Source organism: Cheilinus undulatus, linkage group 18 (assembly GCF_018320785.1).
Source record: "Cheilinus undulatus linkage group 18, ASM1832078v1, whole genome shotgun sequence".
NCBI lineage: Eukaryota > Metazoa > Chordata > Actinopteri > Labriformes > Labridae > Cheilinus > Cheilinus undulatus.
The window spans coordinates 15,387,788-15,404,052 of NC_054882.1; the positions used below are offsets into that span (position 1 = coordinate 15,387,788).

At 40.4% G+C, this 16,265-nt stretch overlaps 1 protein-coding gene across 1 annotated transcript in view; it reads left to right on the forward strand.

The window, feature by feature from the left end:
• Window positions 1-16,265, forward strand: part of ddhd1a (DDHD domain containing 1a) — a 36,721-nt gene that overhangs the window by 14,666 nt on the left and 5,790 nt on the right. Inside the window, exons 3-12 of the mRNA XM_041812764.1 lie at window positions 3,987-4,115; window positions 7,207-7,354; window positions 10,265-10,374; window positions 10,965-11,071; window positions 11,178-11,440; window positions 11,841-11,916; window positions 13,571-13,720; window positions 14,032-14,096; window positions 14,184-14,356; window positions 16,008-16,205. Coding sequence (XP_041668698.1) covers window positions 3,987-4,115; window positions 7,207-7,354; window positions 10,265-10,374; window positions 10,965-11,071; window positions 11,178-11,440; window positions 11,841-11,916; window positions 13,571-13,720; window positions 14,032-14,096; window positions 14,184-14,356; window positions 16,008-16,205 — 1,419 coding nt within the window. The remainder of the gene's footprint in view (window positions 1-3,986; window positions 4,116-7,206; window positions 7,355-10,264; window positions 10,375-10,964; window positions 11,072-11,177; window positions 11,441-11,840; window positions 11,917-13,570; window positions 13,721-14,031; window positions 14,097-14,183; window positions 14,357-16,007; window positions 16,206-16,265) is intronic.

Genomic DNA, 16,265 nt, shown 5'->3' on the forward strand with positions numbered 1-16,265 from the left:
TACAAAACATGGCATGTTTTATGTTTGTTCATTGTTACTTTTGTTGTACAGGAAGTGACAACTCTTATGACCAGTCAATGGACTGCAGTGTGTTAAGTCCCACTCTTTTGGTGTTGATAGGAATGCATTAACAGAGGGAACAGAGGGATGCCAAAAAAGTAGGACAGTACTGATTGGATATTTTGGTACTTTTCCCATTTCCAAGTTGTAGAAGTTCTGGAAACAAATAATTATATTCTATGTTGTACCGAATCGGACCAAACTGAACCAGACCACTTGGTGGGAATGCAGTTATAGTAAACCCAAGCTGACACGGACCTGCTGAAGGTCGACCTCCAAGAGACTTATTGTCTTCTTGCATAACACATGGTATTACAATACTTTATATATGGTAAAGTAATCTTTATATATAGTAAAGTGTTATGATCAGTAATAGCCCTAACAATAGCATTACTCTGGGGATGTAACGGTATTTGTAATCGTCCCGAACTGTCACGGTTCTGTGCATGTAGTCACATGTCAAATATGTCTGAAAAAGAAAAAAGGCAATTACGCACAGCTATGTTCGCGTGCCAATCTAGGTGGCAGTAATGCTTGTAAATGTTTGCTTAACGCTATTGAAAAACAAATAAAGAAGAGGAAGACGCAGGCACAACAACCAAAGAAGAAAAGTTATATTCAGTAGCAAGCGCAGGGGAGCTACGGGACCTTCTGTGTTCTTATCCCTCTCCTTAACTTCTCTGTGCTGTTCTTAGAAAACCTCTAGATGTAAAAGTGGTCGAAGACATGACAGATGATAATACATTTTAAAGGCTATGTGCAGATAAATGGCAATTGAGGACACTGGCTACAAGTGTGTTTTTAAGTGTTCTGCTCAGGCCCCATTTCAGTGTCCAAGCCTTTAGGGATTCTTGTCGAGCTGACATTCCATGTCTGTCATCTGGCAAATCCATCTTGCAAAGCTCCAGTCTTAAAGGACTGTGCCAAGTCTGAAAACTGACCTAACCAATCAGCATCGTTTGAGGAGCAGTAGGTGCAACAATTAGCTTGGCTGTAGCACTAGTATAGTAGAAGTTTTAGCAGAACTGTGCCAAATTTCTTTATTAAGACAAAGGCAAAGAGCCACACCGAAAGCTAGTTTGGCTGAGAAGAAGATTAAGCACTTCTCCTGACTGGCATTGGCATGACCTCTATCCACCAACAAGCTCCACTTTCCATAAACTATGGCTGCGCCAATCTGTCAAGTTCAGGTTATAATCGGAGCTGCCGATGCCTACTACTACCTCATTTTGTCTTGTCACTCTGATTGGCCCGTGTTACATTGCGCAGACGATGTTCATCCATTCACATTCAAAGACTTTTTTGGAAAGTCCTAACTGTCTAAAATTCTTTGTATGGGAGGTTTCACAGACAAATACAAAATGTATCAATGCAGTGGATGTTTAAAATGATGGATCTGGTGTGTCAGGTTACGAGTAACCGCTGCACTGATACAATGTTCTGATTTCTACACATCTTTTTTAGGTTGCATCTTGTTTTTTCCAGCTCACACACAAATAGTGTTGTTTCCTTTTACGGAGCAGCCCATGGACCAGACTCACCAGGAAGTGGAGCCAGGCATGGGAGTCTTTGCCTTGGCTCTGGCCTCTCTGCCTGCCTTTCACTTCCACTTATTTTCAGCTTTCTAGAGTCTGGATTCAGAGAAATGCCCTGAGGTTGATTGGTGACCAGCCCAGGGTTTACCCTGCCTATCGCCCAATGACAGCTGGGATAGGCCCCGTACCCCCCAACCCCAAACGGGGTAGGCGGTATTGAGAATGGATGGAAATGGATCTTGTTCTTCCCTTCTTTTGTTTCATGTTTCACTGTAAGCTGCAGTACTTACAGTTGAAGTAATAAATGAGGGAAACCTAGAATTTTTTGTTGCTTTTTTCCTGATTTACCATCCCTGTACAGAACCGTGACCCGAGGAGTAACTTCTGTGAACCGTTACACCCCTGTATTGTGCTATTTTTTGTCCCTAAATGCAAAACCTTATGAAAGAAATTTTTCATGCTGTTGACTCTCTTTTACTCAGCTCTAGTCCAGCATCCTGCATCTGTCCCAAACTCTCAGCACACGTTTTCCCATTTTTCCCCTGTAACTGAAGTATACCCCCTTCCTTTCCATTTCAGTCTGACAGTATTTGTCCCTTTCAATCCGTTTTTTTCCATCATGTGTCCCAAAGTACTTCACTTTAGCAATGTTAGAGAAGTCCTTCAGTAAATATTCTTGGTTGACAGCCAGCTCCCTGACCCCATTCTTTTCCCCTCTTTCATAATGCATCACCTTTCATTGTAAAACAGGAAGTGTATTCAAGCAAACTAGCATTGTACTTTTGCCTGTTAATCCCATTTAAGGATTTTATACTGTACATATAAGCTAAATGGAGAAGTTCAGCCTGAATTCTAGCTGGACAAACCTCCTGTTTTACAGTCTACTTTGCTACAAGTAAAACTCAACAGTCTGAAGTGGCTTCATCCTTCTCCTTTTGACTACAGTGTGCAGGTCTTGTGACACTTTTCTCCTCTGTTCTCACGAGGTCGAGGTTTTCAGTGAGGTCAGTGAGGAAAGGAGGCCACTTTAAACTGTTGGAGTGAAAGCCAATGTAGATGGTGGAAGTTTCTCTTGTTGAGTGGTTGGTTGTTCCCCTTTGCTGCTGCTATCTAAAAGGGGTTTAGTGATTTTCTCTGTGGTGGTAGAGGTAAGCATACAATTGCTTTGCTGTGGAGTGGGTTCATTTGAAGATCTGCAGAGATAAATGGAAATCTGTGACAAAAGAAACTGTGATGTGCAATTGAAACTCCAGCTGTCATTCCTATTTTACCTGGACAAAACATAACAAAGTATGCGTCTTTTGTGATTCCAAATTTAGCCAAAAGCCTTCCCCTCAACATTTTTGTTCATCATTGCAAACTCCTCTCCTTTAGAAGCAGCTGTTCCTTTTCTCTCTGGCCAACCTCAGAGTGAACATATCTCAGATAAACACCAAATTATCCATGAATACTTCTGTATGAATGGAAAGGAAACAAACAGAAAGGATTTTCTTCTTGAGTTACACTGAGTATGCACTCAAATTTTCAAGGTTTCCAGTAAGTATTAGGCACTCACTGAGCTTTCTCAACACTAAAGTAATACAGTATTAACTCTGCTTGCAGCATTTCATTCTGCACAGTTAATAAGTCTATGTTGCCACAGAGTTTGAGATTGCAAAAGAGTCATTTGGAACATTTTATTCAACCAAGTTTTTACATTGCTCAGGCCTAATCCCCAGATTGCCTCAGACCAGTCTAAGGAGCCATGACTATGCACTGGACCTGCGCCAAAGTCTTCTGCCTCTTTTATCAACATGAACTTGACTGCACAGAACGTTTTAAAGGACATGCTGCAGAGACATAAATAACACCCTCAAGTCAACCAGTTTCATTTATCGCTCCTAGCTTCTGTAGCAAACAGCCTCTCCTCTTTAGCCATTCCTCTGCTCTTACTTGCTCCTGTCACAATATTGCTTTTTGACGCAACAAAATGGAGAAAATTGATCTGAATTAGTTAGTCAGCTCATAAGTGCTGATTATTTGTTGCAGGACTGTCAAGTAAGAGCAGAAATATGCAATCATGTTGTGACAGATTGATGTGTTTTTCTTTCCAACTGCAGATCAATGCTCCAAAGTGCATTTGATTGAGCCGTGTGAATAGATTAGTGTTTTTGTGCTGCATTTAGATCACAACTGGGTGTAATTCTGACAATGTCTTAAATCTCTCTCCCTTTGTCCTCACTCTGATATTTGTATTCCCAACCTTTGGTGTCAGGGAACCTTTTTCCTCTTCCCCTTTCTCCCCGATTCTCTCCCCCTTTTTTTCTTTGCTCTATTTCCCACACCATCTGCCAATGCCCTCCTCTTTTTTGCTCCGTTCATTCACTCCTCTCTCACTGCCCTCCTCTACAGCCATCCACAGTCTGAAGCTGAGTCGGACCCACGTGGATTGGCACAGCGTGGATGAGGTGTACCTCTACAGCGACGCCACCACATCCAAAATCGCACGCACAGTCACACAGAAACTGGGATTCTCCAAAGGTCTGTAATGCATACACTGCCATTACCAATATAATTTTGAATTTATTTTAACCCATGTTATTCAATTGTAATATTTAATTAAGGATGCACAGTATTGATTTTTGCTGTTATCTGATATGCCGTTATTAACAAAATATTTTTAGTCAAAAACTGATAAATACTGATATTTCGTATCAGTAGTTTTAGTAGTTTAGTATGTAGTTCAGACCCAAAACTTTAGTCACTTCAGAGTGTAAGGAATGATGATGATTTAAAAAAGACCTCAGCTTACATGGGTTTGTTGGTCCAGCCCAAAACTCCACTAATTTGTGTGTTCATACAGCCTGTATTTACAGCTGATACAGGCAGATTATTTAGTCAAAACATTGGTAATGAGTATGAGCAGAAATTTTCATATCTTCTGATACCAATATCATACCAATAATATCTTGCATCCCTATATTTCATCATTTAAATCAGTGGTTCTCAACTGGAGGGTTAGGACCAAAAAGTGGGTCTCAGAGCCCTTTTCCATAGGCTGCAAATATGTTCTCAGAAACAAAGTTGCACCAAAAGGTCTGTGAAATTCTCTTAAAAGATGCTTGTTTTTTCCTGTCTCTTTAATTTTCCATGTTTTGTACTGTATCAGGTACAAATACTAAAATTTTGATTTAATAAATCAGATTGGTCAAGAAACATCTGTAATTTGGGTCGCTATTTCTCACTGAGGAGTTGATGGGGGGTCCTGAGGCTCAGCCAGTTGAGAACCACAGTTTGAAAGCTGAATGTTTTATCTGACTCACAAATGAATGAGTATCTTTCTGCAAAGACAAAAATGTGAAAAAAAACAATGTTGGTGTAGTTCATTTGCTTCAGTTTGTACTTTTACTGTGCTTTCTGTGAGGCTGAATCTCAATTAAAACAAGACTAAGGGCGTTTTCACACCTCTAGTTCAGTTGATCTAGTCTGAATATTGCATTTGAGACAGTTTTTGTTTCATTTTGGATTTTTTACTGTCTTCAACTAATAGTGATAGTTATTTTCAACGAAAATAAGGATTAAAGATGGAAAAAGCAGCTTGTAATGGACAAAGACATAAAGTAAGGGAACAGTAGAAAAGTGTTTGCTCTAAAACAGTGGTTCTCAACTTGTAGGTGGTAGAGCTCCAGCGGACTGTGCCAGTAACAGAAATTGAGAGCCTGTGAGTCTCTAGTTTTTTTTTTTTGTAGTTTAAGTTTTTGACAGCAGAAAGAAACCCAAAAAGCACTTGACAGATATTTTTTAGGATTAATCAGGAATTTTTCCTGTGAACTTTTCCAGTGCCTTTAAATAATTTACCCCAAAAATGTGAAGAATTTTCCCACAATTTCTGTGAGTTTTCTTTGGGCCATTTTTTCTTAGAAACTGTAGGTAATAATCTCTGGGACTTTTACTGTAAATCTAAAGAAATTTCACAAGAACTTGGAACTTTTTGGCAACATCAACAGTAATTATTAGGACTTTTTCCTTGATGCTTCAGCCCTTCCTTTCCAGAGAAAAGACTGCTGAATTTTCACTGAAACATCAGAAATTTTTGGTAACTTTCCAGGAAACATTTTGGAATTTTATTAGGAATGTGTCCCAGAAACTTTTGGGGAATCTTCTTTTATACTTTCCCCAGAAACTGCACAGTATTTCCACCAGTCTCTTTGTTTTGTCACGTTCCTGTGTAAACTCCAAACAGCAAACTGTTTCATTGGATGAATCTGATTAAGAAATTAGATATCAGAAATTTGGGTCACCATTTCACATAAAGAAGTTGGTGGTGGGTTCTGAGGCAACACCAGTTGAAAACCATCCCTCTAGAAGGCGTCGTAGTGAGTAGTGAACCTAGGCTTCGTTGGTAGTACAATTTTTGGTTTTGTTGGGTTCTAACTTAAAATGACTAGTTCCATTCAAGGGTGTGGGTGTGGGTCGGATGTAGAGTCCTGTAAAGATGGCTATATTTATAAAGATTGTTGATCAAGTTTGATGCCAACATCCTCATGTTAACTGCACACAATGTCATGCAGCTGTTCAGAGTGTGATAGATACCATTTTCAAAGTCACAGTTTGTCTGTATGAATAGACACAAACATGCCAAATAGCAGTACAGCTAATGCTGATGGGAATGTCATTATTTTTTAAGAAATTTTGTCAAAAAATCTAAATCATGGGTTAAGAGAAATACATCCCTTGTAATATTGTTGGATGGTTATTCAGAGCAAAGAAATCAAAAGTAATCTCCATTATTACTGAGGAGGAAATTAAACAAACACCAGTCTGACTTTAAGCATAATTCCAGTCAAATACTAGTTGGCTGATCCAAAGTGATGTATTTACTTATATGTTCTCTGCTTTCCTGTTGACCTGTCCCAACTTTCCTGTTCTTCTCAGGTCCATGTTACTTGCAGCTGCCTTCCCTGTCTGCTGCTTTTTTTCTGTGTTCAGTGTTCAATCTGGATTATCTAATGAAAAATGTGCCAAGTGTATCTGCTATTTTTAGGGACTAGGTTTGATCAAATGGTCCAAGTGTTACCCAAAAGATGGCATCTGCTGTTTGACCCCTGTCCAGTGTAATCAGTATGAATGATTTTAATCTTATTTATAGTGTTATTTATCTACATTAGAATTTCTTCTACTGCTCAGAGATTATAAGTCAAGGAGCTGGCATTTGTTATCACAGTTTTCCTTGACAAACAAATGCTCTTTGAGGATAAATCTACTCAGTGCTATCTAGACAGCTAATTCCATTGGCTGCTATAACCTGGCTGCGCCGCACATGACTGTGTGTCCCGTTATAGAATCCATAGTCTGGTGCACTCAGCCCTCAAGGCAAAAAGTGCTGCCAGAGAGTCTTAGTCATGGACTTTGTGTCTCACCTAGTGGCCCCTTTGGACTCAGAACAGCATGTACCTAAATACCAACACTTAGATATTTATAGCCTTTAAGTGAACTCTGTGACCCTGTGTGTATTTGGCAATAATGTACAGTAAACATGGTGAAAATGGTTCACAAATGCCCTCATTTTTTACACTACAATGAGCAAATGGCTCCACTCAGTAGTCTGACCCGCCCTCTGTCCTCTTTGCAGCCTCCAGCAGTGGAACAAGGCTCCATCGGGGTTATGTTGAGGAGGCCTCCCCTGAGGACAGACCCCCTCAGACTACACACATTGTCTTTGTGGTTCATGGGATTGGACAGAAGATGGACCAAGGACGCATTATCAAAAACACTGGAATGTAAGTCAGTAGTTTGTGTGTTTGTTATTTACACTAATGCTGGGTTCAGAGTTCTTGGTAAAGATGTGAAGTTTCTAACTATGTCAGATGCAGCTGTTATAGAGTCATAATTTCTACCTGCAGCTCTGCTGAGAGATGTGGCAGACTTCAATGTTAAGTATGTACAGTAATTTAAGTAAATATGTAAGGTAACATAAGTGACTGCTTAGATATTCACCCGGACAAGTAGTCTCACAATAAGTAAAATGGGCGATCACCTGAGTGCAGAGTATGCGTCTCAAGTGATTACAGTACAAATACACCTGTGTCTGGAAGGTCCAGTCACTGGTTAATCAGTATTCCTGGCTACCATTACACCACCAAGACAAAAGAACACTCCAAGTTACTCAGAGAAAACGTAATTGAAAATTAAAAGTCAGGGGATGGATATAAAAATCTGTGTAAATGAACGTCCCTCAGAGTTCAGTTAAATCCATCATCAAGACTTGCGAGGAATATGACACGTGTAAATCTGCCAAGATCAGGCCGTCCTCACAAACCGAGTGAGCGTGCCAGAAGGAGACTTCTGAGAGAGGCCACCAAGACATCCATGACTACTCTGAAGGAGTTACAAGCTTCAGCTCAAATGGTTGGGGAAGAAAGTTCTTGGGTCTGATGAGACACCAAACACTGCACATCACCACAAACACCATCCCCACTGTGGAACACGGTGGTGGCAGCATCATGCTGTTGCTCAGATTAGCAGGCTAAACAGCTAATACATTAATCACATCCATTCTATACGTTTTGAGAATCTTCCTTGGGGAGTTTGATGTTTGAGTCTCCATCTTTTTCCTTCACCACCATAAAGAGTGACCATATCTTTTTTTTTCATCCAATATTTATGAATTATTCAAAACTAGTTCACTTCATTATGCTCCCTGCCTTCTGACTAAGCTGAATTGCGTGTTTTGCTTGCTATTAGCTGACTAGGGGTTTCAGATGTAAACCTGTCTTGCAGGTTCTTTTGATTCTGGATACCTTTGTGTCTAGTACCTGTTCAAAGTATGAAGCAAATTTATTTATTGAATTCAAAACTTCAGTCCTCACAGGGCAATGTCCAAGACGAATAAATAAACAGCAATCTGAATAAGCAACAACTTTGTTTTTCCTTTACTTTGTTCACCTTGAGCCATCCATTACAACAGCTGAAGTTATTTCAAGCATTTCCTTTGATAACATTGCACCTGTTCACCTCCCTCCTTCTCTACATTTTCTCACTCTTTGCCTCCTGCAGCTCAATTACTTTGTGCTTGGTGTTATTAAATTGCTTGCAGTATTATGGCCATGGAAGCAGAATGCACTGAAATCTGAGAAAACACAAGGGAGCATTTAGTGAGGCTCAGTAGCACAGGCAAATTCAGAAACAGTGCTGTAATACAGCAAAGGGAAATATTTCAAATTAACATAAGACACTCTTAAATCCTTTTGCATACAAATCCAGGTGAAAGGAATATATATAATTAATTCATGGTATCTTGGAGCTAAAACTTGAATTAATGACACCAGGCATCCCATCTCTCTTTGGCATTCTTATAAACTGACTATAAATGTTGAAAGCAGCACAAACAAATATACAGCTGTGCTGCTTCCACATTTTCAAAAGTGTGTCTTAGATCCTTTGTGCATAAAATGCCGAATTTTTTCCCTCGACTTCCCTTTGTCTCTAAAAAGATCATTGTTTTAAAGTTGAGCGTACTTCTGCTTTATGTTACACAATAAACCCAATGGATCAGGGTTTTTCAGACTGTAGTTAAGTGAGTAATGTCTGAGTTACCACCTTAGCTAATCTCAGTCCTTTTGGGTGCTATGTGTTCGTGTGATGGACTGTTTAAAGACATTACCTTACCCTACATGACATCAACTACTGACCCAGGACCGTGACTATTACTGGCAGTAGTGGAACAGAGCCATGTGTGTCTCTGTGTCACTAAGTTAGCGCTGGGCCTCTGTCAGCAGCTTAGGACAGCTAAGCAGGTAAAGTCGACCATGTCAAGCTGTGCAGCACCTTAAGCTTTACTCCTAGACCCTTGTGGATTACAGTATACATGCTTTTCTTAGCCAGGGGAAAGATCAAGCTGACATGTCTAGCCTGTTCATTGTTTATTATTTTTAAGCATGAATTAATTTTAGCTCCGGGCCCTTTTCAAGAGTCATCAAGAGCTGTGGAAGACAAAACTGCTGAGGGTATTTGAGGTTTGTCAGCAACATAAAAAGAAGTGTCTTTTTAAAACCTATTTTTGCTTAATCTACTGTGTCATAATCGTGCTTCCAGGTCTGCCTAAAAGCTTGCAGGTGCCACTCAGAAAGCTCTGAAACGTTTGGCACCACCCTCTAAGCATTTAAGTTTTTCCGCAGACACACTTCCCTCTTCCCTCGTCCTGTCAAAACCTGCATTAGGTGCCCCTATCCAAAGTCAGACCAGCCACCTAAAAGCCTCTCTCAGCCACCCATTATCTCATGTCAACACCCTACCTCACCCCCTCCCTCTCTCTTTGTGTATTTAGTATTTCCTGCAAGCTAATGCTGCCCCATATAGGCCTTGTAGCTCTGCAGCCATTGCATGTATGAGTGCTGCATGAGTGAAGCTGCTGCATCAGTGAGCAGCAAAATAGGCGTCATTCTTCTTTTCCAGACCATCATCAAGGTCTGTGAAAGGAGTGCAAACAGAGACTCTTAAGTCAGCCTGCAGCAGGGCTGGGCATACATATAGAACATTTAGAAACCATTTATGATTTTAAACCCATGTCCTAAGAATGGGAAAATGGAGTAGTATGTGAAGGTTTTGCAGCTACACCAACATGTACTGAGTAAAATAACAAAACTGTGCAGTTTTACCCTCATATCTTTATTATTATTATGTCTTTCTAGGCTGAGGGACGGCGTGAGGAAGATGGAGGAAAAGCACTTTCCAGAGCACAATGACGAGCATGTGGAGTTCCTGCCCGTCGAATGGCGTTCCAAACTTGCACTGGATGGAGGTCAGTGTGCATTTATGAGAGTTTACCCCTATCTCTCTGTTTGATGTCTAGCTCTCAATGAAGCATAGCATGTCCAACAGAACGTGTGAGTGTGGACAGCATCTTACAGTGACCTCATGACATGTCTTACCTATGGTCCCTCTGTACATTTACCTGATATAACACTTCCTGAACAGTAATGGAGGGACATGTGGGGATCTGGTCATGTGAGGCTTAGGGCTCTTATGTAAATACAAGATACTTGGATAAAATATTTTGTTCTTTCTATAGATTATTTGCAAATCTATTATGACGTCACTGACCATGGTGGCCGAAGTTAAGGCAGAAGTGCCGGTGCATTTCACTTCTATATGTTTTGTGAGAAATTCAAATGAGAGAAAGTGAAAAAATAGAATTAGCCTGCTAAAGGTCAGTGACTCTGTCAAATGAAGTTATTCAATCGAGTGTGCTTGCAAACAAGGAAACTTGAACAGACTGAAAAAGCATTTTCTCTATACACAGGCAGTGATCTTAAAGCATGCAAAAAGCCTTGATGCCTTAAATATTGCATTCAACCAGTTTCATACTCTTTTATTGTGTCTTTTATACAGATACAGTAGACTCAATAACACCAGATAAAGTGAGAGGATTGAGAGATCTTCTTAACAGCAGTGCCATGGACATCATGTACTACAACAGCCCCCTTTACCGGGATGAGGTGAGAGTCGTATAATTCTATAATCCAGGAACTAAAGTTTATTGTGACGCATGTTTTCACCTTCTAACTTCCTTTAAACACCTCTTTTTTTTTTTTTGTCCTCCAGATTACCAAGGGCCTAACACAGGAGCTAAACAGACTCTACTCACTTTTCTGCTCCCGGAACCCAGAGTTTGAGGAGCGAGGGGGCAAAGTGTCCATCGTGTCCCACTCCCTCGGCTGCGTGATCACCTATGACATCATGACGGGATGGGATCCCGTGCGCTTCTGTCTGCAGGAGCATCATGCTGTGGAGGAGGAGCTCGACCTGCGCTGGATGACTTATGAGGAAAGGCACCTTCTAGAGCAGCTACGCCTCACAAGGCACAGGTAAATTTAGGACTTTTGTATGGTGGCTAATGGGTTATACATCAGAAAAAAACTGAAAATATTCTAGCTGAATGTATAAAATCATCACATACTCTCCATAGATTCACCCCTACACCCAGCTTTTCTCTTCTTTGGCATACAGTGTGTACTGTGAGCCACTCTCATACTCTATTGTTAAGTGGCAGGTTCCTGTTTATATAAGGCAGCTGGGTATACAAATGGAGAGGGAGACGCTTTTAATATCTGCCCAACCTATTATATCCTTTTATATTTTATTACTGTCTGTGTAATATTATCTTTGCAAAACAAGCAGCAGCCAAAGAAATGTTTAATGCTTTTTGATGGGCATTTTTCAGATCCTTTGCAGTTTCTTGACTGTTTTCTCTTGCAACTTAAACAGGTTAAGAGAGCTGGAAAATCAGCTTCAAACACTGGAGGACTCTAAACCATCAGCACCACCAGCCCTCAAATTTAAGGTATCATACTGCTTCATGTGAAGGTGCAACATACTTAAAATTCTAAAAGTAAAGGGTCCTTTTAAGAGTAGACCTTAGGGGGTGCTCAGTTCCTTAAGAAGATTTGATATGTAAAATTCCTTGCAAGTATTAAATCCACCTTGACTACTTTTCCATGTGAGTTTTTTTTTTTATTAACAATAGTAACAACAAATAACATCAATTTTACAGTTCACATATTTTTAGAAGGAAATGAAAGTTATGATAAGCTGTTTTTGCTAAATAATCAATCTGTGCAGGTGTTATTAATATTAGAGACTTTATTTGTGCATTATTTTGTAAACCACTCACCCTATACAGCAGTGATCAACAGCTGGCTGCCTGAGGGCCATACCAGGCTCCCCAAAACTCCCCATTCATCACCCCAACAGATGATTAATGTGTAGAGAAAAAAATATGTTTTTGGTTTTAAAAAAAGATATTGTGGGTATCTTTTGTCTTTACATCCCTACAACCTCAGAATGATCAAGAATGCAACAGTTTTACAAATCTTTAGTTTTTTTTCTGCCATATATCAGGCAAAGAAGATGTTTTCCTCAGCATCCTCCTTGGCTTAAGATCCATTTAGGATAGGCTCTCAAACAGGATATTACAATATGGCAAGACATGAATATCATTAGGTTGTGAGCCAGAGGACTAACCTGTGTTAAGGAAGGCCTTAGTCTTAAGCTGATGTCTACTTATGACTTATTGGTAGAGCTGTCAACATTCAAGCACTCATCATGATTAACCACTTCAAGTTTCAGTCTTTCTACCTGAAGGTCCTTCTCTTCTTCAAAATAAAAGCTGGTCTGTATCTAAACAGTCAGTGCTCTTAGTTTTAAACCAGGCGTACACTTTGGGATTTCCAGCAGACTGTTGTGATGGAACATCAACTCACACAGTGTGACTGCAGCTTTTACAGCGCACAACCATCATGCACGATTGATAATCTCACACTGTACGGTCAGACAGTCACATATGACCTGGGCATTCACACTGTATGAGTCAAGGACTGTGACAAATTTCAGTGGTGCTTCCTTTGAAAAGGTCTCAAAATTTGTGTCTAAATTTTCTGAAAACTACACAGTGAAAGACGGCACACAAATCCTAGATAAAACAGAAACAGCATGCAAAACATGACATTTTTAATAAGTCAAAAATGAATTATAATCACGATAAAATACATTAATTCTGAGATTAATGGTAAAAAAATGTAATCGTTTGACAGCCCAACTTATGTCATATCAAATTTTTATTCTTGGCTTGATGCTTCCCTCCTCTGAATACTTCTACAGCAACTTTTATTGTTATTATTTCAGTGGTGATGAGGTTAAATTTAGGGGTGCTTCACCACACCTTAGTAAAGGTGCCTATGATAAAAGGTGTTTGATACAGACCATGTTAGATTAACCTCAACCTTTACTGCTACGGCTTAAGATTTGCCTTTGCTGCATTATTGCTAATTGTAGTAAATTAATTCAGATGTTTGTAATTGTGTTTGTACCCCATTTTAAGAAAACAAAAACAGAAACACATTATTTTCCCTCTGTAGCAATGCTGAACTCACGTTAACTGTAAAGCACAAAAACTCCCCCGAGGACACTTTTTCATCTCTGCACCATGTGTCTGTCAGGTGGAAAACTTCTTCTGCATGGGTTCTCCTCTGGCCGTGTTCTTGGCCCTCAGGGGGATCCGCCCCGGCACCAGCTGCCACCAGGACCACATCCTGCCCACCTCCATCTGCAGCCGACTCTTCAACGTCTTCCATCCCACGGACCCTGTGGTCAGTCTACCTTATTTGCCCTGGCCTTTACAGATGCTCTCTGTTTCTCTCTCTCAGGGTTATGACAACAAGTGAAGACTTTTTGTATTGTTTTTGTAACTGTTTCTGACTTAGCCCACACACGTGTAGGGTGTGATATAAGAGGAAATCTGCTGTTTTTATTGGACTTGACTTTTTCTGTTCTGTTCTGCTCTGCTCATAACACCCACATCTTTCTTCTTCGCCCAAGCAGATGTTTCAATCAAAGCTTTGCACTTAGCTTAAAACGTCTCTATAACATGAGCTAACTGAAGTAATCTGACTCTCTTCAGGCCTACAGACTGGAGCCTCTTATCCTCAAACATTACAGCAATATTGCTCCTATTCAAATACACTGGTAAGAACTCTATTCTCACAACATCTGTGTTGATGCACCATGTTTTCAGGGCTTTTTCTCAACGTTTGGGATTATTTTCTCCATCAGGTGCAGTGCCACTAACCCTACACCTTATGATGAGATCCGGCCGACCTTCCTGAATCCAGTCAAAGAACCTACATCAGACACAGAGAGCATCCCCAGCCCGAGCACATCTCCTGTCCTCCCTCGGAGGCACTACGGAGAGTCCATCACTAGCTTGGGCAAGGCCAGCATACTGGGTGAGACATTGTCTTTACAACTTCAAATCTGGTTTGCAATATAGATATTTATTCTTGAAGACTTTTTAGGCTGACTTGTGTTGAAGAAACTGTCTTTAAAGGTTATTAAGATTGATTGTGTGCTTCTTATGATGATAATTTCTGTATACCTGACTAAATAGTTGTTTTAATGTTAAATAGAAAACAAAAATGTTCGATTTGGCTGCTTTCAAGGGTGTGAATGTGACTGACTTCTTTTGAATGGAGAATTGATTTATATATTTCTATGCTTTCTTATAAATGTAAAAAGATAAATAAAATCAGTTCAAACGACAAAGTGGAGAAACAGCTGGGCTAATTAAATTTCACTCTGGATATAGCACCTAGTCTGTAGGTAAAGTCCTGACTCTCCTGTGAGGTTCAGGATTTGAAGTGATGCTCTCTTGACTAAAGAAGTACATCAACAGTGCCATCATGTGGAGAGTTTGAGTACTGCCTCATAGAATTAATTTCTCTCTAAAATACACTGTATGGACTAAAGTATACAGTTGCCTGCCCATTACACCAATAGGGACTGTAATGACACTGTATTCAAATATTTTTTTCTTCCACTTTCTTGGAAGGCTTTCAAAAAGATTCTGGAGTGTCTCTGGAAATTTGTGCCCATTCATTCTGTAGAGCATTTATGAGGTAATGTCAGGCACTCATGTTGGGGGAGAAAAACCTGACATGCCAGACAGATTTGTTTCACAAACCCATATGAAAAACCTCCCATAGACGATGTTTGGGAAAGGGCAGGTGCCACTCTTTGAAAAAAAAAAAACTCTGGGGGTGATTAGATGAACGTTCTGTCTGTCACATCTATACGGGTCAAAACATCGTTTCCGCAAACAAAAGAACTCAATGCTGGTCTTTGTTCTTCTTTTAAAAAAGAAATGTTGTCAAGTTCTGATAAAACTGATGCTAGAGCAGCATCCCCTCTAATTTCTTCAGCCATAATTGCATCGACTCCGCCACACCCGGAAATACTGCCTCTTACTCCTGATTGGTCCTGTCACCTTCTTACCGGGCCCAGCATGGTCAGATAGGAGCAACTGGCAAATCCATCTGCTTTGCAAGGTTAGGAGGAGAAGGCCTGGCTTACAATCTCCATTCCAGTTCATCCCAAAGATGCTGGATGAGGTTAAGGTCAGGGCTCTATGGAGGCCAGTCAAGCTCTTCCACTCTAAACTCATCAAACTCATGTGATGTTATGTGGTCTTCCGCTTCAGGGCCAAGTTGCTGTTCCTGAACGCTTCCACTTTCTTTTAGTATCACTCACAAGTGACTGTGAAATTTCCAGTAGGGATGAAATATCATGAACTGCCTCATTGCAAAGGTGGCATCTGTCACAGTACCACACTTGAAGTTATTGAGCTCTTCAGACCCATTTTGCATCACAAATGTTTGCAAATGGAGACTGCATGGCAAGGTGCTTGATTTATTCACCTGTAGCAACAGGTCTGATTGAAACACCTGAATTAAATGATCAACAGGTGTGGCCAAATACTGTTGTCCATATAGTGTATGTTGAATCCACTGAAAAAAAAAGCATAAAGGAAAGCATTAACACCTCTCTTCCTACCATATCATTCCTCCTAACATATCTCTCTTCCTTCCACTCTCACCACAGGAGCGGCGAGCATAGGCAAAGGCATCGGAGGCATCCTCTTCTCACGTTTCTCTCGCTCCAACAGCCAGCCCTCTGTGTCATTAGGTCTTGAAGGAGTTTCAAACCCTGAGGAAGAGGAGCAGAAGCGAACAGAAAGCCAGTCGGCATACGGTCTTTCCACTCTGACTCGGCCAACCTCGCCCACTGCTGACACATCCTGTTAGTTCACCTAACCCCTCTTAAAGACAGATCAAATATTTGGTGTATTAGGAGTTGGTT